The 21787-nt window shown below is 40.1% G+C and overlaps 1 protein-coding gene across 1 annotated transcript in view; it reads left to right on the top strand.

Annotated features, from left to right (window-relative positions):
• Window positions 1-21787, top strand: part of tmem8b (transmembrane protein 8B) — a 225618-nt gene that overhangs the window by 54534 nt on the left and 149297 nt on the right. Inside the window, exon 2 of the mRNA XM_063018330.1 lies at window positions 14690-14879. Coding sequence (XP_062874400.1) covers window positions 14690-14879 — 190 coding nt within the window. The remainder of the gene's footprint in view (window positions 1-14689; window positions 14880-21787) is intronic.

Genomic DNA, 21787 nt, shown 5'->3' with positions numbered 1-21787 from the left:
TCTGTCCACTGGGCTGTCTGGCTGCCTAGATTGTTCCACTCTTTGATCCATTCACTGACCCTGGCATAGGCTGGACTGGTCTCCACCTTGCCGCCTAAAAGATGTATATAAAATACTATATAAAATAAAACCATGTAATGCATGTACTTTGGCACACCACATAATAGCATTTTTCAGATACTGTTTCCAATGTGTAAAATTTAGATCATATATCTAGTATGCAGGATGTCATTTTACAGCACTGCACAATATAAAAGCTTATAATCTCAAAGAGGAAATAATGGGTAATTATTGTAATAAAGCTTTATAGAAATTCACCAGCCAGCAATGGTGATGACTGACTTGTGTGAATGTGTCCTGTAATTATTCTGCTAACCGTTTAGCAAGGGCACTGTGGGATACAGTGTGTTCTCACTCAATGATTTATGTTAAAAGATGGAAAAATGTACGTACAATGGCGATCAGAAATATTCAACCCCACTCACCTTAACTGGCACAATGGTGGTGCGTATAGAATCGATAATAGAAAACAACAACACAGTCTAAGTAAACTGTGAAAGAATAATTATTGATATAGAAAAGCATTTCTGATAACAGAAGTTGACATAATTTTTAGTTAATTTTAAAAAATCTAGTTCCTTTGACAAATATCCATATGCACTATTATTCAAGCCCTTGACTTAGATAGATATATATTAATAGATAGATAGTTAGACAGACAGAAAGGCAAACAGAAAGACAGACAGACATGTAAAACGTAAAATACACCCCGATCAGCCATAACATTAAAACGACCCCCTTGTTTCAACACTCACTGTCCATTTTATCAGCTCCACTGACTAGTACATCTATTTCTTTGCATGCTTTGTTAGCCCCCTTTCATGCTGTTCTTCAATGGTCAGGACCCCCACAGGACCACCACAGAGCAGGTATTATTTGGGTGGTGGATCATTCTCAGCACTGCACTGACACTGACATGGTGGTGGTGTGTTAGTGTGTGTTGTGCTGGTATGAGTGGATATGACACAGCAGCGCTGATGGAGTTTTTAAACACCTCACTGTCACTGCTGGACTGAGAATAGTCCACCAACCACAAATATCCAGCCAACAGCGCCCCCTGGGCAGCATCCTGTGACCACTGATGAAGGTCTAGAAGATGACCGACTCAAACAGCAGCAATAGATCGACCGAGCGATCGTCTCTGACTTTACATCTACAAGGTGGACCAACTAGGTAGGAGTGTCTAATAGATTGGACAGTGAGTGGACACAAAAATTTAAAACTCTTATCAACTCATACCAGCACAACACACACTAACACACCACCACCATGCCATTGTAACTGCAGTGCTGAGAATGATCCACCACCTAAATAATATATTACATTCGCATATGGGTAGTATCTGACTGCAAGCTGCTAACATTGTTAAACATTATTATGATAGTCATGTGGTCTAGGTCAGTGTTAGGACCATGTCCCTGACATTCGTGTCGAGGTTGTGCTGTCTTAGTATGTGCAAAGAGAACCTGATGGAGACTCAACTCTTTACTGGCATTAACATGCAGACGCTTATCTCAGTAATGCTTTCAAGTACTCATTAGTTAATCCCCTGTTTATTATGATATGATACAATATAATGATAAGATCCCACAGGGGGAGATTTGCATTGTTACAGCAACATAGGGGAAACAATATGCAGAGTATAATATCTTTATTATTATACATAGTTAATCCAACAATGTAGCAATGCAAGGTACGGCACTTGGAGCAACCAGGGCTGGACCCTGAAGACTGAGGTGTTTTATTATTATTAGAAATATAAAGCTATTAAATAATGAAATCCATACACACAAGTTAGTGAATCTCAAATTTAAATGCAATATTGACAAGAGATTTGTGTTTATATATACACTGATCAGACATAACATTAAAATCCCCTCTTTGTTTTTACACTCACTGTCCATTTTATCAGCTCCACTTACCATATAGAAGCACTTTGTAGTTCTACAATTACTGACTGTAGTCCATCTGTTTCTTTACATACTTGTTAGCCTGCTTTCACCCTGTTCTTCAATGGTCAGGACCCCCACAGGACCACCACAGAGCAGGTATTGACACTGACATGGTGGTGGTGTGTTAGTGTGTTGTGCTGGTATGAGTGGATCAGACACAGCAGCGCTGCTGGAGTTTTTAAATACCGTGTCCACTCACTGTCCACTCTATTAGACACTCCTACCTATAGTCGGTCCACCCTGTAGATGTAAAGTCAGAGACGATCGCTCATCTATTGCTGCTGTTTGACTCTGTCATCTTCTAGACTTTCATCAGTGGTCACAGGACGCTGCCCACGGGGTGCTGTTGGCTGGATATATTTTTGGTTGGTGGACTATTCTCAGTCCAGCAGTGACAGTGAGGTGTTTAAAAACTCCATCAGCATTGCTATGTCTTATCCACTCCTACCAGCACAACACACACTAACACGCCACCACCATGTCAGTGTCAGTGCAGTGCTGAAAATGATCCACCACCTAAATAATACCTTCTCTGTAGTGGTCCTGGGAGAGTCCTGACCATTGAAGAACAGCATGAAAGGGGGCTAACAAAGCATGTAGAGAAACAGATGGACTACAGTCAGTAATTGTAGAATCAAGTGCTTCTATATGGTAAGTGGAGCTGATAAAATGGACAGTGAGTGTAGAAACAAGGAGGTGGTTTTAATGTTATGGCTGATCGGTGTATATCAGTACTGAGAAGCATTAAGCAACAATTGTAAGATGCTTTTAAAATTATTATTGAACCCTAGACAACGTATTTTATGATTATTTATGTTTTAAATATAAAAGACTTACGTAGGTGTTAAACCCCAAGACACTACGCTGCGGTTTGTTCAGACACCTGCGTGACCTTATTAGAATCAGGATGGATGTTCATTCTGCATTTAGCTGACAGGTTTACGGTGTGAGCCACAGCCCGAAAAGTGTGATCCTGACATTTGGGTTCCCAAAATTAAATCTTGACGTGGGACAGAGACCGCCTTATTATGTGGCACAGAGTACAGGACCTAGAGCAACTGACCAGTTTAACAGCCAATTAGCTGCTGGGGACCCCAACGGTGTCCAAGAAGGGGGTGTCTTGACCGGCACGTACTCCCTCCGATGTGTCGTAGTCTTACTGACCCCTTCCTGTTTACCCACACTTCGGTAAATTTGCTCGTGAGGTCGGCCACGCCCCGACCTCTGTGCTCTTCCACTTCTGTGCAGACACCTTGGGCAGCCCCACCACCCTTTTAATCTGGTCATTTCCCACCCAGCAGACCGGAGGCCAGTTTCGCCTGCTAGAGGGTGCCCAGCCGGCCGGGAGTTCAGAATCTCGACGCTGGCGTGCTAGTGGACCATCCCACTGCACCACCGGAGCGCCCACTATTTCCAGATTTAAAAAAAATGAGCAGTGTTAAGTTGCCCACAGGAAGTGTGGGTGCCACGCATCTCCAAGGGTCCAGGTTTGCTCCTTTTACAGTTACTGTTTTGTCTTATCCTTTGAGATTTTCATTGGGTTTCTGATTTCTGCCCATCTACCAAAAATGTCAAGGGTAGATTGGCTACTCTACACTGCCCCTAGTGAATAAGGGATAAGGGTGGTGATGATGAGAATGTAGGATTATGCCTTGAACAGGGCATCAGTCTGTCACCCATCACTAATTATTACACTTTATTACTCACATACAGTATATCACAGCTCTAAAGTACAAATCACTTTGGACACTTTTACCATGATGAGGCTTCATCTGAGCTGCGTGACATCTTTAAGACACACTAAAATGTACCGAGACTACATGTATCGGTCACTGCACTATACAGAGCTCGCCTTGAATGTGTTCTGCTGAATCCTCAAGGGCAAACAACACGAACTTCTTATATTTAGAGCCCATAAGCTGATGCTTTTAGCAACAAAGACTTAAAAAGTTCAGGGAATCAGAAAAGCACTCTGCACCACTCACTGCTATTCATTATGGAGCAAGAACTAGTGAGGAGTCGAGAGTGCATGTGCTTTTTTTTGTCTGTGCGCGGAGGCGAAGAACGGTGGGCATGGGGGGGGGGGGGGGGGGGGGTAAAGTATCAGAATGGAATTGGAACATAAGCTTAAAAAACAAAGTGAACTTTTAAAACTATTCATAAATCTGAGAGGTATGTAGGTGAGAACACAGTTGTAACCTAGTGGGTAGGTTGAGGGTTTGAATTTCGGGCTTTTAAGCAAGACCATTAAAACTCTTGGCTCCAGGAGAGCTGTACAATGGCTGGTCCTGTGCACTGACCCCAACTTCCAAAGAGACTGGGATATGCGGAAAAAGCATTTTATTGTACTCTACATGTATATATGACAAATAAGGGCATTTCATTTCAAACAGGCTGTGCCATACCAAGAACACAAGTGTTACAAAAGTTTTATTTTGGTTTTATATCAGTGGTACTCAGTCACAGTGTTAGATTCACATGACTGTCATTTACGTCTGGGATCTTTTGTATATTAATGTTCTCTAGTGCTATAAAATCTAGTCTAGTCTAGGCACCGTTGTGAGCAGCAGTCTCTCTAATAGCTCCATTAGGGTTTCTTTTTTTGTTTGTGTCATTTGTCCTTGCTGGTATCAGTCTTTCTTCTATTATGGATCTACCATTTTCACAAGAGGGCTGCAAAAACATGTTTATTCAAGATTCAGTAATTTCCATCGAGATAAATAGTGTCTGTCTATCAATCGACCTACCTACCTACCTATCAATCGATCTACCCACCTAACTTTCAATTGACCTACCTATCTATTGAACCTACATACCTTCCTACCTACCTACCTATCAATTGACCTAGCTATTAATCAACCCTACTTACCTTCCTACCTACCTACCTACCTCTATCAATAGACCTACCGATCAATCAAACCTACCTACTTTCCGATCTACATATCAGTAGACCTACATATCAATCGACCTACCTTCCTACCTACCTATCAATTGACCCTAACTACCTTTCTACCTACCTATCAATCAACCTACCTATTATCAAACCTACCTATCCATCTACTCACCAATCAATCGACATACCTACCCATCAAGTAACCTACCTACCTACCAAGCAAACTTACCTGTCAATCGACCTATCCACCTATCAATCAATCGACTTAACTACCTACCTATCAATCGACGTACCTACCTATCAATCAACCTACCTACCTACCTACCTAACAATTGACCCTAACTACCTTTCTACCTACCCATCAATCAAACTACCTATTAATCAAACCTACCTACCTATCTACCTACCTATCAATTGACCTACCCATCTACTCACCAATCAATGAACCTACCTACCCATCAAGTAACCTACCTACCTACCTAGCAAACTTACCTGTCAATCGACCTACCCACCTATCAATCATTCGACTTACCTACCTATCAATCGACGTACCTACCTATCAATCAACCTACCTACCCATCAATCAATCGAACCTACCTACCTACCTATCCTACCTACCTATCAAACCTACCTATCAATCGAACCTATCTATCAGTCAACCCACCTACCTATCAATCGACTTACCTACCTATCAATCAACCTATCAATCCAACCTACCTATCAATCAACCTACCTACCTATCAATCAACCTACCTACCTTTCAATCAACCTACCTACCTATCTAACCCCCCCCACACACACACAGTTTTCAGCTATTAAATGTTTTAATGTGAACACATATTTAGGTAAACACTGATTCTCATGTTAAAGTACAACATTAAACAGGGTAAAGAATTTATTTAGCAGTACAAAAGTATAAGTTATAAGTATTTTTATAAAACACTAAGCAATGTGTTTATTAGTAATTTAACTACAATAGAGAGGACCAGGCAACAAGTTCATAACACATTAGGAAAAAATAATATTCAAGGAAACAGCTCTGACTTGTTCTGGCACACCTTTGTGCCCTTGTTCTAATCAGGTTGGATGTTCATTTTTGCCTTCAACTAACCGATTAAATCTGAGTCACAACCTGAAAAGAGCACTTTCCAAACTTGGCATTTGGTTTCACTGTTAGAATTCAACCTTTACATAGAACAGGTGACACCTCATTAGGTGGCACAGAGACCAGGAAGGATGCCAATGGCAGCTGATCAATTTTCTAGAAAACAAGCACTTGTCCTGCTGTTGTTGCCATGTACAACAGCTACATCCAGATCTCCCAAAGTAAAACACCTTTAAACACAGTTGCTTAGCGCGTAGGGTTGGTGCCACACAGCTCGATGGGGCCCGGGTTTGATCCTCACAGTTACAATCTGTTACGATCTTTGTGGGCTTCCTACATGACCTGGTGCACTCCTGTTTCATTTCTCTCTCTGAAATTTCTCTCTCTCCTTCCCATCTTTGTAGTGCTTGATGAAGGTTTGCCAAAGTAATCCCTCAACCATGTGGTTATATCAGCTATTGTTGAGTGGCGGTTCTTGATGCAGTGCCGTCTGTGGAATCAAAGATCACAAGCATTCAGGCTTAAGCTTGCACCCTTGGCCTTTCTGCACTGAAATTCCTCCCAGTTCCTTGAATCGTTTAATGATATTATGCACTGTAGAGGGAGAAATATGCAAATCCCTTCTAATCTTTCTTTGACGTACATTGTTTTTAAGCATTTTAATAATTTTCTCACACATTTGTTGACAAACTGGAGATCCTCTGATCATCTTTGCTCACCAAAGATGCTGCATTTGTACCAAACCATGATTACAATCACCTGTTGACATCACAACACTTCATTACTAGCCCTTAATTACCCCCATCCCAACTTTTTTGGGAATGTGTTGCAGACCTGAAATGCACGAGTGGATTAATAAATAAAATGAAGTTGAGTAGATAAAACATGAAATATCTCAGGTTCATTCTGTCTGCAATCAAATAAGTCAAAGTAAATGTAAGGAACACTGCATTTGTATTTTATTTGCATTTTCCATACTGTCCCAACTTTTTCTGATTTTGAAATGGATTATATGTGAATATTGGTGTCTGTTACATAAATGAAAATGCTGAAAGTATCAAAACAAGCAAACACTACTATCCAAGACTGAATGATGTTATTTAAAGTGCCAAAGCTGCCGACGATACAAGCAATGACGTACCAACAATTCCACCTCAGCTGGTTATAGACTAGCTTGGTAAGAGGCTGTAGTACTTTTTCCATTCGTCACACCTTTAATACAAGTGTCTGGGTGATAGAGGTGCAGGTAATTATAGCGGCAGACCAGATTACACCTTGCTCTCCCGGAAAAGGCTACGCATGTCCCGCTTTGAAGGATGTAACCTGGGGATTTGGGGTAAGGAGTAGGAGGATGAGTAGGTGAGAAGGCAAATTGAAGTCCAGGCAGAGCTTTAGCCATGATGACCTGCCTCCGGAGCTTAATGTCAGGCTGTCATTGTGCAGTCATGTAGTGAAGGTATAATCTGGGAGGCAGCCTTTCAGCTCACTCATATGCATTTCATTGTACTGTACTGTACATGTGTATATGTATGTGTGCCAAATAAGGGCATTTTTATTTTATTTTAGACAGGCTGTGACATGCCAAGATTGCAAGTGTTAGAAACGTTTATTTTAGTAGTCAGTGGGTCTCATCATCACAGTGTTAGAGACTGCGACTGCAATTTACTTCTAGGATCTCCTGTGTGTTGATGTCGAGTGCTATAAAAATGTAGCATTGCGGTATGCAAAGAAATCACTGGGTGATTGGAATACCCAGTATGATGCTGACTGTGACTCACAGAACCTTGATGCAGTTGAGAGGGAGGGTTTAAAAACCAGCACAACACACGCTAACACGCCACCACAATGTCAGTGTCACTGCAGAGCTGAGAATGATCCACTACCCAAATAATACCTGCTATGTGGTGGTCCTGGGAGAGTCCTGACCATTGAAGAACAGCATGAAAGGGGGCTAACAAAGCATGCAGAGAAACAGAACTACTGTCAGTCATTGTAGAACTACAAATTGCTCCTATATGGTAAGTGGAGCTAGAAACAAGGAGGTGGTTTTAATGCTATGGCTGATCGGTGTATATGTGATTGACGAGCATGACAACATGCGAGTGTGATTAGAATGTCTTCATGTTTTCATGCATAGAAGACTTGAAAGGGCTTGCGAATGTGCCTGAACACCAGAGAGCTGGAGAGAAAGAGAAAGTCATCATCAATTATTGATCCGCCGTCAATGCTGAAGGCAGAACACGGCTGGGAGAGGGGGATGTGGGATGTGGGATGTGGGGAGGAGGGGCTAATATTAATTTTAATGCCCTTCAATCCCAGGGTGAAATTGAAAAGAAGGGCACCTGTATCGAGCGGCAGTAAACTTCGTTGTGTGCGAGGTATTGACAGGGAACGTAATAAAAAGGGGGTCGTGATTTATCGTCGCTCGGCTCCATTGAGAGCGGTCTGGAGCAGACTCGAGAGGTGAGGGAAGAAAAACAAAGATGTGAATAGCCTTCATGCCTGCTTCAGCTCTCATTCATTTCCATTTAATTAATACCATTAGTCTCCGATCAATGTTTGTATTTTTACTTTAGTTTTTATGATACTGATACAAATCCTGAGATATCAGTAATTATATTAAATAATATTGGACTATTTGCTCAGTCTTCCACAATGTTCAAACTGCTTTTAATATTAAGCAAATGACAATCCAAGTAAATAATAATTTTACACCAATCAGCCATAACATTAAAACCTACACTCACTGTCCATTTTATCAGCTCCACTTACCATATAGAAGCACTTTGAAGTTCCACAATTACTGACTGTAGTCCATCTGTTTCTCTGCATGCTTTGTTAGCCCTCTTTCATGCTGTTCTTCAATGGTCAGGACCCCCACAGGACCACCACAGAGCAGGTTTTACTTAGGTGGTGGATCATTCTCAGCACTGCAGTAACACTGACATGGTGGTGGTGTGTTAGTGTGTGTTGTGCTGGTTTTTAAACACCTCACTGTCACTGCTGGACTGAGAATAGTCCACCAACCAAAAACATCCAGCCGACAGCGCCCCGTGGGCAGCGTCCTGTGACCACTGATGAAGGTCTAGGAGATGACCGACTCAAACAGCAGCAATAGATCGACCGAGCGATCGTCTCCGACTTTACATCTACAAGGTGGACCGACTAGGTAGGAGTGTCTAATAGAGTGGACAGTGAGTGGACACGGTATTTAAAAACTCCAGCAGCGCTGCTGTGTCTGATCCACTCATACCAGCACAACACACACTAACACACCACCACCACCTAAATAATACCTACTCTGTGGTGGTCCTGTGGGGGTCCTGACCATTGAAGAACAGCATGAAAGGGGGCTAACAAAGCATGCAGAGAAACAGATGGACTACAGTCAGTAATTGTAGAACTACGAAGTGCTTCTATATGGTAAGTGGAGCTGATAAAATGGACAGTGTCTGTAACTGTCATACTGCTGTATAATGGTAATTGCATTATAAAGTCAATATTGAGCTGTTGTAACACCCGAATTTCCCTCATGGGGGTCAATAAAGGAATCTTATCTTAATGTTTAGTCAAACCATTATATAGCTTGGGTCATAAAGAAATTGCAAATGATTGATGCCTGTTTCTATTTACATACATTTTCCCACCGTCCAAACCTTTTCTGGAAATGAGGTTTTACACGTTGATTAACAATATTTAAATTCAACTTGATATATGAAAATAGTCCTTAAGGATATTGTTGCAGTTTTGTACTATGCACATGCCAGCCTCATTTGCATACTTGAAAAAATACAGCTCATTAAAATGCGAGCTAAATTGTTCCTAGTTAGGAACAAAAGCACTGCAGCGAGCGCTAGACCGAATGGTCCGTCTGTCTCTGTGGCTGTTCGGACTGTAATTCTGCTCACACTCTGACGCTCTGGTATGAGAAGCCAATCTGAGGAGAGCGTTAAGCCCGTCAGAGTTAACAGATGAAAAGCCCATGCTGGCGTCATACTTCGGAAAGTCCATCAGCTTAATAAAAGTGTCACTGCAGCTGATTTGTTATGTCTGTAAATAATGGAGGTGAGGAGGGCAATCAGAAAAAGGAGGTAGGTTATATACTTGATGGTCGACCTGAAATCTGGGATACGGTCAGCAAGCTGCGGTCTTTGTAATTGTTATATTGCAGAGCTTCCTCTCGGTTGACTTCTCCATCTCTGTAGGCTAGACAGATCTAGTCTGACGGCTCCGTCCTGCATCATTCTACTCCTCTCCGCTGTGTTTGGCATTCACTATAATTGCCAAGTGTGCCAGCAACCTTTTTGCGAGATAATCCTGTATGCAAAGCTGCTGCAAAATGCTCAGTGAGGCACAAAGCAGATTGTAAAACCAGTGGGTTGGGTTTTTTTTTTTCTTTTGGCTAAAGCTTTTAGCATCCCACTAGACTTGGTGTGTTGGTTAAAAGCTATTCTGGCCAATCAAGCTCTATCGATTTAAAGCCGGAGTCCAAGCTTTTGAGGGGTAGTTGAGGCCGAAGGCAGGAAAAAAGAGATTAAAATCCTGGAATATATTTCAGAAGAGAATTATCTGATGGGAAGACAGGGGTGTGACTTAATTTTCAATCTGAAGGGACTTTGAAGTAGGAGCCATTATATCAAAAGGCTACTGTCCTCTTTTCTCGCTATAAGGAAAGGCACAGACTAGTATGCCTAAACTACACTGATCAGCCATAACATTAAAATCACCTCCTTGTTTCTACACACACTGTCCATTTTATCAGCTCCACTTACCACATAGGAGCACTTTGTAGTTCTACAATTACTGACTATAGTCAATCTGATTCTCTACATACTTTTTTAGCCTGCTTTCATGCTGTTCTTCAATGGTCAGGACCACCACAGGACCACTACAGACCAGGCATTATTTAGGTGGTGGATCATTCTCAGCACTGCAGTGACACTGACATGGTGGTGGTGTGTTAGTGTGTGTTGTGCTGGTATGAGTGGATCAGACACAGCAGCGCTGCTGGAGCTTTTAAATACCGTGTCCACTCACTGTCCACTCCTACCTAGTTGGTCCACCTTGTAGATGTAAAGTCGGAGACGAGCGCTCGGTCGATCTATTGCTGCCGTTCGAGTCGGTCATCTTCTAGACCGTCATCAGTGGTCACAGGACGCTGCCCACGGGGCGCTGTTGGCTGGATATTTTTGGTTGGTGGATTATTCTCAGTCCAGCACAACACACACCACCACCATGTCAGTGTCACTGCAGTGCTGAGAATGATCCACCACCTAAATAATACCTGCTCTGTAGTGGGTTCTGAGCATTGACCAGTTGTAGAGCTACAAAGTGCTTCTATATGGTAAGTGGAGCTGAGCAAATGGACAGTGTGTGTAGAGACAAGGAGGTGGTCATAATGTTGTGCCTGATCAGTGTATATAGAGTGTAGGTGTTAGACTTTTATCACAATCACCTCAACACTAATAAGGAAATATCTTTTAGAATAATTCTGCTTCGTGCTTAACAGTACGGTTCCATAAAATATTTTATGGTCCTATGAAGCCGTTTTAGTGCCATAAAACGTTTATTTTATTTACCTTGAAATACTTTGTACCTTGTACAGTCTAAGCTGGAATAATTAAAGCATACAGATGAAAAATACCAGCATTTTGGGTTCTTGGATTTCAATAGGCCAATACTGTGTACAAAAAAAAGGCCTCGGCTTCAGTACTGTTCAGATTCATTTTGAAAACATGACAGAAGAGTAGTCAAGATTCTCAATAAGAGCATGGAATGGAACATTTCCTTTTGCCCCTGGGAGACGAATAGCAATAAACGGTGCCAGCCTGTTGAACACACAGGGAATAGAAAGTATAAAGTAGCTCGGTGGCAGAGTATAAATGTTTTCCCTTCACAAATAAGGGGAAGATTGCAAGCCATTAGGCCTGCTGACAATGGTGCCACAGGAAGGCAAGGCTCATTAAAGCAGATTGCAGAATGTCATCTGTGTCTTCTCTCTGGCCTGCGCTGAAGGATAGCGGCTAAATTAATTTTGCATAGAGATTGTTTTGAACGGGAGCCAAATGCAGGACATTTTTTGATTTAATCACAGGGAAAGACAGAGGTCCGACCATACGACATTTGTTTTTAGATCCATCCCAAATATAGCCCTGCTTAAACCACATGGTGAAGGAGCAGGATGCAGACGTCCCAAGTCTCCCGGAAGTTCCGGCAGTCTCCCGCATATACACAGCGGCTCCCTGATGCCCGCAAGTCAGATCAAATCTCCCGGTATCTAGAACGAGCGGCCAAGAGCGACACAATCTAGCGCACTATGTAGGGAACATGAATCAATTGTCTAATATACTGTCTAGTGCACTATGTGGGGAACATAAATCCGTTATCTGATATACAATCTAGCGCACTGTGTAGGGAACATAAATCAATTGTCTAATTCACTATCTAGTGCACTACGTAGGGAACATAATTATCTAATACACTATCTAGTGCACTATGTAAGGAACACAAATCATCATCTAGTTATACTTTCTAGTTACTATGTAGTGAACATGAATGCGCTATCTAATACACTATCTAGTGCACTATGTAGGGAACCTAAATCCGTTATCTAATACACTATCTAGTGCACTATGTAGGGAACATAAATCCGTGATCTGATATACAATCTAGTGCACTGTGTAGGGAACATAAACCAATTGTCTAATTCACTATCTAGTGCACTACATAGGGAACATAAATTCATATCTAAAATACTATCTAGTGCACTATGTAGGGAACATAAATCCGTTATCTGATATACAATTTAGTGCACTATGTAGGGAACCTAAATCCGTTAACTAATACGCTACCTAAAGCATTATGTAAGAAACATAAGTCTATTATCTAGTACACTATCTAGTGCACTAAGTAAGGAACATAAATTCTTTTCTAATATACAATCTAGTGCACTACGTAGGTAACATAAATCTTTGTAGTACACATTAATGTGTTTGTGACGCGAACAGTTAGCTTAGTAGCTCAGTTAGCAGCTTCTAAAAGTTCTGTTATCACCCATAATCCTTTGGTGTGTGCGAGAGGTTTTTGAGTTTTTTTTTTTTTGTGCTTGGGGGGGGGAGGGGGGGGGGGAGGGGGGTTCGGGTCAAGGTCCGGGGGTACCTCCCTAAAATGAATTTTTGCAACTTGGAATATCTGAGGATGTATTTATGCTAAATAATTTAGGGTCCAGTGTTGCCCGAAGCATGTTTTCCAAAAGACTTGTTTTTATTTTCTTGGAGATTGGTTTGTATGTGGGCTGCTTGTATTAAAAAGAAAGCAGTGCCTTTTTTATTTGCCTTATCAGGCCAACGTTGTGAGTCACATGACATTTGTGATTAAGGTCAGTGGCTAGAAATATAAAAGAGGTTTTATTTATAGTAGTGAAATGCCATTTTCATCCAAAACATGTTTATTTAATGTAGAAAATGCTGGTGAAACCAGGGTATTCCTTTTCACTACACTTAAGACGTTTTGGCACTGAGGAGACCAAGTGATTTAGTGTTTCAGCTTTTATTTTGTCTCATTCTTCCTGCAAACACGTCTTAAGATGTGTAACAGTTCGGGGTCGTCGTTGTCGCATTTTTCGTTTCAATATTCTCCACACATTCTGTATTGGGGACAGGTCAGGACTGCAGGCAGGCCAGTCCAGTACCCGTACCCTCTACTTCCGCGGCCATGCCTTTGTAATGTGTGCAGCATGTGGTTTTGCGTCGTCTTGTTAAAAGATGCTGGACGTCCCTGGAAAAGACGACGTCTTGAGGGCAGCACATGTTGCTCTAAGTTCTCAATGTACTTTTCTGCATTAATGCTGCCGTCACAGAAGTGTAAATGACCTTTGCCAAGGGCACTGACACTACCCCATACCATGACCGACCCTGGCTTTTGGTCTTGTTCCTGATAACAGTCTGGATGGTCCTTTTCATCTTTGATCCGGAGCACACGGTGTCCATATTTCCAAAAAGGACCTGGAATGCTGATTCATCTGACCACAATACACGTTTCCACTGTGTGATGGTCCATCCTAGATGCTTCCGAGCCCAGAGAAGTCGACGCCGCTTCTGGACATGGTTAACATAAGGCTTCTTTTTTGCACAGTAAAGTATTAAGTATCATTTGTGCAGTAACTCTGTATTGTAGTGCTTGACAAAGGTTTACCAGAGTAATCCATCACCCATGTGGTTATATCAGCTATTGTTGAGTGGCGGTTCCTGGATGCTGCTTTTGTACCAAACCATGATTACAATCGCCTGTTTAAAATCGCATCATTATTTAGTTTTTTCACCTCATTACTAGCCCCCCTTATAGCTTTTTTTGGAATGTGTTGCAGACCTGAAATGCAGGAATGGATGTTTATTAACAAATAAAATGAAGTTGAGCAGATAAAACATGAAATATCTCAGGTTCAAACTGTCTGCAATCAAATAAAAGTCAAAGTAAATGTAAGGAACACTGCATTATTATTTTATTTGCATTTCCCATACTGTCCCAACTTTTTCTGATTTGGGGGCGTTTGTGTTGCCTGAGTCACATCAAAAATTATAGGCAAACTGTGGGTCGCTGAGACTGTGCGCCAATGGGCATCAAGGATTTGAGTTTAGAATCTGTAATCTAACCCACTCTCTTCTCGATCCTCTTATGCAGGTTGCCTGTTTGTGACAGACTATTTCACCCGAACACCTCGCAAGCTAAATGCCTTCCGATCGTTTGCCAGCGTGGAGCTGTTCCACTTCACAGTGCCTGATGACACAGTGGTTGCCGTCTGGAACCTCATTACGTTTAAAGAGCAAGGGGGCACGTTTGGAGACAGCTGCCCTGACCGCAACGTGACAGTGTGAGTTAGCCGTACCTACTTCATGGCATTCTTATAACAGAACATGATATTAAATGCTGAATCTTAAACAGTGTGTACTATGCAGAGGTGGAGGTACAAAATGCAATTTTAGCAGTGGATAATATTCCTAATATCTGTATCCTGGGCATAATCAGAAAACATATGCATGCCGGCCATAAACATGGGTTTAAAACCAATGATCTTTATGTAATCTCTGCAACATTATTTATTTCAATGCTGTATGTACATAAAGGAGCTTATTTATTCATTTATTTAGTTGTTTTACACCCTGCTTACACTATGGTAATATTCCCAGTGATGGCATAGTTACCTTTAAAAAGTAACTTAGTTACTTTATTGATTACTTGATTTTAAAAGTAACTAAGTTAGATTACAAGTTACTTTATTAGTTACATTCAGCAGCTGCCGTAAAGCAACTGGAGCTGCGTAGGCGATTGAAGTGGAATAAGAAACAAGAAAGATAGCAGAAAACTAAGTCCTCTGTTCACAGGTGTAAGTAAGATAAATAAAATAACATTTTTAAAGACAAATAAATAACAAAAAGACGATAAATATCCAAAATTTTGGCGAGTGGGGTTTGTAATGAGTCTGTAACTATGGTGATATTACGTCATCACGTCCCCACGTGTAGTACATAGCGGTGTTGTGTGCATACTGCACACTTCTGTACTGAAAGTATGGACTTCTTTACCGGCCGAGTAGTGCATACTTCCTCCAATCTAGTGCATACTCTGTAAGTATGCGATTCCGGACGCAGCTCGTGACTTAATTGTCGCATAGGCCAGACGTCACTCTCCGAGACGCAAAAATAGTAACGCACAGTAACTTGGATAAGTAACTTTAATCTGATTACTGGATTGGAAATAGTAACGCGTTAGATTACGTGTTACTGAAAAATGTGGTCAGATTAGAGTAACGCGTTACTGACATCAGTGTTCATGACAGGGTAAATAATTCTCATGTCAGTCTATCATGCTTGTCAGTTGCTTCATTTTGTTCCATAAAGGAGCTGAATACCAAATAATTTTCAGTTCTTTACACCATAAGGGTTTATGCATGTTAACTACTGAATCTTGACTGTGATGTACACCGATCAGCCATAACATTAAAACCACCTCCTTGTTTCTACACTCACTGTCCATTTTATCAGCTCCACTTACCATATAGAAGCACTTTGTAGTTCTACAATTACTGACTGTAGTCCATCTGTTTCTCTACATGCTTTGTTAGTCCCCTTTCACCCTGTTCTTCAATGCTCAGGACTCTCCCAGGACCCCCACAGAACAGGTATTATTTAGATGGTGGATCGTTCTCAGCACTGCAGTGACACTGACATGGTGGTGGTGTGTTAGTGTGTGATGTGCTGATATGAGTGGATCAGACGCAGCACTGCTGCTGGAGTTTTTAAAATACCGTGTCCACTCACTGTCCACTCTATTAGACACTCCTACCTGGTCGGTTCACCTTCTAGATGTAAAGTCAGAGACGATCGCTCATCAATTGCTGCCGTTTGAGTCGGTCATCTTCTAGACCTTTAGCAGTGGTCACAGGACGCTGCCCACGGGGCGCTGTTGGCTGGATATTTTTGGTTGGTGGACTATTCTCAGTCCAGCAGTGACAGTGAGGGTTTAAAAACTTCTTCAGCATTGCTGTGTCTTATCCACTCATACCAGCACAACACACACTAACACACCACCACCGTGTCAGTGTCACTGCAGTGCCGAGAATGATCCACTACCCAAATAATACCTGCTCTGTGGTGGTCCTGTGGGGGTCCTGACCATTGAAGAACAGCATGAAAGGGGGCTAACAAAGCATGCAGAGAAACAGATGGACTACAATCAGTAATTGTAGAACTACAAAGTGCTCCTATATGGTAAGTGGAGCTGATAAAATGGACAGCGTGTGTAGAAACAAGGAGGTGGTTTTAATGTTATGGCTGATCGGTGTATTTCCCAAACCGTGGGCATGTAGAGGATGTGTTTAAAAGGGGTTCTTGATACACAGAGGAGGGCAAGTGGTCTCACTTTATAGCAGGTAGGTATGAGGGTTCACATGAGGTAACAGCATTCCTTACAGTTTTATCTTAATGTACGGTCTTGGACGACTTATGACGATCTCATTTACATACCTATAGATTCAGAACTGCTAAAATCCATCAACAAACTCAACCGAGGTCTGTCAGATTCTCCGACTCTAGCAATTTGCTGCTCACTCTATAAAACGAGACATTTATTACCTCAGCACTGCAGACAAATCCTAGTAAGTCAGTGGACACCAGACACCAGAGATTCATAAATATTACATGGGTGATAACGCTGGAATTACATCCATACAAGTCTGATCATCACAGATTTTCTATTCGATTTCTAGCAAGGCCACGGTTCCACTTCAACCAGTTTGGTTTTACAGATTGGTCAGGAATTAGGGCTGCACGATATTGGAAAAAACAGACATTGCGATTTTTTTTTCCTGCGATATATATTGCGATATTAAAAAAATGCAGGAATTTTCACCACATTATTAATAATATTAATAATGTATGTATCTTACTCTAAATAAGGGGCTCATATGTGAAAAAGGGTGGTGCCTACAAGGGATACAAAAGATTATGACAAGCTACATCTTTGTACTCGGTTGAAACTGAGCATTAAACTAAGAAAGCTTCAATATCACATGAGGGAATTAACAGGATTGACAAAATGGGTCATTTAATATTTTATTTCACAATCAAAACCTCTTCAAGAAGTAAACATTATTAAAAAAAACCTATACAAACAAAAGAGCAGCTATACACCTGTTCCAAATACGAGATGCCTTAGTTACTAAGCTCACTACTGAGGCATCTTAATATTTCGACGTTATTTTGACTCAAGAACGAGTGAGAATCGGAAGCGTCCTTAGTGATGAAGGCAATCCCAGAATTCATTTCGGCATCTCTTCTCTCACAGAAAAGTAAACATGGCTGACTGTGCGGACAAAGTTATTCTCAAATGTAAATAAACGTTTTTATTTGCAAGTTTGGGCTTGTCAGCAAATGTAACCGTTTTCTGTACACGAATCGAGATGTTATATTGACATGTTAGCGTTGTCCCACCTCATTCCATTGGTTTTAATGGCAAGATGCTAAATGCTAAACGCGAAACCCGATGGAATCGCTAAGTAGCGTGTTCAAATAACATGCCCTATAAGTCAATGACTTATTAAAATCCTCTCTACAGAGGCAGCTGCATATGTAGGTAGTAGGACAGCGAGGCGGCTCACTAGGTTTTCGAACACACTGGTAGATACGTCATGGAAAATGAGAACGCTGTGAATTTTCGTTGTGTGTCAAGCAGCAAAAAAGTTGTAGCATGACGTATTTGATTTCATTTGCATTAAGTGACATCGCACGTCCTGCGATGTGACTATTGCGCGTGCACACACCGCGATGACGATGCTGAAACGATATATCGTGCAGCCCTATCAGGAATGAAAAATACTCTCGAAGCTTAGATGCATTCGAAATGTACAAAGGAATCTGAGGAACCATCAGTACCGCAGAGAATCCAACAGGCGGATTTGAAAACTGTCAGGGAGGCAGCGTCTTGGAAAGTGGCTGAAAAGGTTAACAACCTGGGTTGAATTTATAAGACGGCATTACACCATGAGAGGAGCGGTGTGATAGAAAGGCGGCATTAATCCAGGAATATGAAACGTGAGTGAAACCCGGACCTCATCTAGCTGTGTGTTAATGTGCAATTGACACTGCTAAAAGTTTAAAATTGTATAAAATACTTATTACAACTCTTTGATCTTTCTTCTCAGAATCCTGTTATGATCACAATGCTATTTTAATGTACTGTAGTACTAAAACATAGAAGTTAGCCTTTACCAGACTATTATTATCATTATTATATAAAGCAAATTAAACAAGACTATTTTAACAAAACCCCACTACAGTGGTACCTTGAAACTCAACGTCAATTGGTTCTGGTAATGGTGTCTTGTTTAAAAGGCATCAAGTTGAGTCTTAAGGTATTTTTTTCCCATAAGGATGTATGGGAAACCTGTTAATGTTAATGGTCCCATGAACCTGCATATATTTTAGGCTTATGTAAAGTAATAGGGTTGTTTTTGACATATACACTGAAACTAACACAAGCGTAATATATAAACACTAAAAAACTATTAAAAAGTTAAAAATCAATAACCTGCTCTTTACCTTTATTTCTTCTCTGTCTTAATTAGTTAAAAGAACTTATGAGCAGTAATAATTAAGAGATAAGCTTTTTTTTAATGATAAGCGTTTTAGACTCTCTTGAAAAGCTGATTCTCACAATTTCTAAGAACCTCGAGCTAGAACACAAGTTTAAAAGTGAAACAGGAGAAAAATCCAGCTAAGCACAGATACATGTGGACGCTTTCAGAGTGAATCTGACGCTTATTCCACACAAATGCAGATTCATCTCATATTCACACTTTGATGATGTTATACTGCACTGCCTAAGGGTACAAATGTCTTGATGAAGGGTGTTGAGTTTCAAAGATTTTGAGTTTAGGGGACGTTGAGTTACAACTGTACCAAGATACCACTGTATTATTGTTATTGTTATTGTTATTATTATTATAATTATTATTATTTATTTAGCCATCAAAATTTGACAAGCATAGCTTATACAGCACACACTATACAATATAGGCAACCCTGTTTATTAAAGATGAAGCAACATTTCCACTCTATAGCTGAAATCTATGCAATAAATATCAATAATCCATTTAATTATTAATAATAATAAAAAAAAAAACACCTGAAATATAAATAAAGTGGCAAATATTATCTCTTTGACCGCGATATTATGATCTCCAGCAGCGGAAGACTAATTGGTTATGTTGAATTGGTAGAAAAGGGGAGAAAATTCATAAATAAAATAATTAGGAAAGAAAAGACAAAAAGTCAGTGTAGGTATTGTTCACTAAAGCACAAAAGCTTAAGCTGAACGTCCGTGATGTTCGATTCCTCGGACGGCACTGCATCAAGAACCGCCACTCAACAATAGCCGATATAACCACATGGGCAAGGGATTACTTTGGCAACCCTATACTACAATACTGGAGTTAGATGCACAAATGCAAAAAAGAAGCCTTATGTTAACCATGTCCAGAAGCGGCGTCGACTTCTCTGGGCTCGGAGGCATCTAGGATGGACCATCACACAGTGGAAACGTGTATTTTTTGGAAAAAAATGGACCAATTCACCTTATTTGCACGTCTTCGGACTGTGGGAGGAAACCAGAGCTTCCGGAGAAAACCATCACTGTTTTTAAAATGTCATAGTGTGTAACCAGTCCTAGTCTAATCTTGATCTGTCCCAAACAAGCTCAGAATCAGCATCAGGTTTGGACTCTAAAGCAAGTATAAAAATAACCTGCCTATTTTTGTTGAACAGATATTGATAGGAAACAGTCAGGTATTAGTCATCAGACTAGACTAGACTAGAGCTAAGAGATAGTCATCATTAAACATCTATTTAATAACCTCACCTTGCTGTTGCTTACTTTCAGGTTTATTAAGGTGTGTGTCGAAATGCTCCTTTGTGTTTAAAGCATGGCAGTATATAGTGAAAATAAAAGCGATCGTCCTTGATCAAATGCTCCTGCTAGTCTCTCGAATCCTATCCGAGTTGTTAGTCACACCTTGGAGATGTATTAAATATATGGCAGTCAGCTTTATGATTCAGCTGCTCTCATATTTGTTCTTGTATTCCCTTCTCTGGGCTTAAAATAAAAACACTATAAAAGAAAGACTAATGCACTTTAAAGAAACACTGGAGTCGTGTGTAGACGGTACTTAATTTTCTAAGGTTATAAAAACTTTGAAAAATAAATATGAAAATTAAAGACAAACTTTTAGCTAAAAAAAGTTCCTGATGCACTGAAATAGCTCTTTTACTAGAAAGAATGTTGGAAGGTATCATAAAAAATTGACCATGTAAGACAGACCTGGGCATTGTACGGCCCATCCCCAACCGGCCCGCATGAGGTCCGTGGCAATTAAAAATCAGACGTAAATAAATGTACATAATACATACAATATAACAGAACATTTCTGTAAGTTTCCATTTACGTGTGTGCGAGTGTATCCAGCTTCACCCTAACGTGTCGGCAAACAGAACTGAGTTTGATTGACAGTCGAGTGAACTTCTGAATTATTTATTAACTAGTCAGGTGTAAAGCTCTTTAACGATCACAATTTAGGGTTTAAATTCACTGTTACGCTACTAAACTTAACTGCAAACCAACACGGACTTTTTATAAAGTTTAACACATCCAGGACTGGAGCAGTTAAGACCAGCTTTGTAATTTTAAAAAGAATATCCAACAATAACAAATGACTGAAAAACAGCAAATGAGTCTCAAAACAAATAGTTTAAAAACCTGCACATTTTGTTCACATTTGTTTTTGTTTTTTTTGCATTTGTTTGCTTAAATAGTAAAATAATGTTGAAGTTTTTACTCTGCCTACTTCTAATTTTGTGATTGTAACATCTAAACATTAACAGATTATCAGAACTGTACAATTTACTGCTTTTAATAAAGAGGTAAAATTAATATTAAGCAGAATTAATAACAATTGTTATTGTTATAATAATAACAATTATTATTATTATTATTGTTGCTATTAATTATTGTTGTTAATTATTATTATTTTTATTATTATCATTATTTTTATTATTTATTATTATCATTATTATCGTTATTATTAATTATTATTAATAATTATTATTATTATTAATGATTATTATTGTTATTATTATTGTTATTATTGTTATTGTTATAATAATAATAATTATTATTGTTATTAATTATTATTATTATTATCATTATTATCGTTATTATTATTATTAT

This window comes from Trichomycterus rosablanca, chromosome 21, assembly GCF_030014385.1.
Source record: "Trichomycterus rosablanca isolate fTriRos1 chromosome 21, fTriRos1.hap1, whole genome shotgun sequence".
Taxonomy (NCBI): domain Eukaryota; kingdom Metazoa; phylum Chordata; class Actinopteri; order Siluriformes; family Trichomycteridae; genus Trichomycterus; species Trichomycterus rosablanca.
The sequence above is the reverse complement of the archived record's forward strand: the minus strand, read 5'-3'. Positions and strand labels throughout refer to the sequence as shown.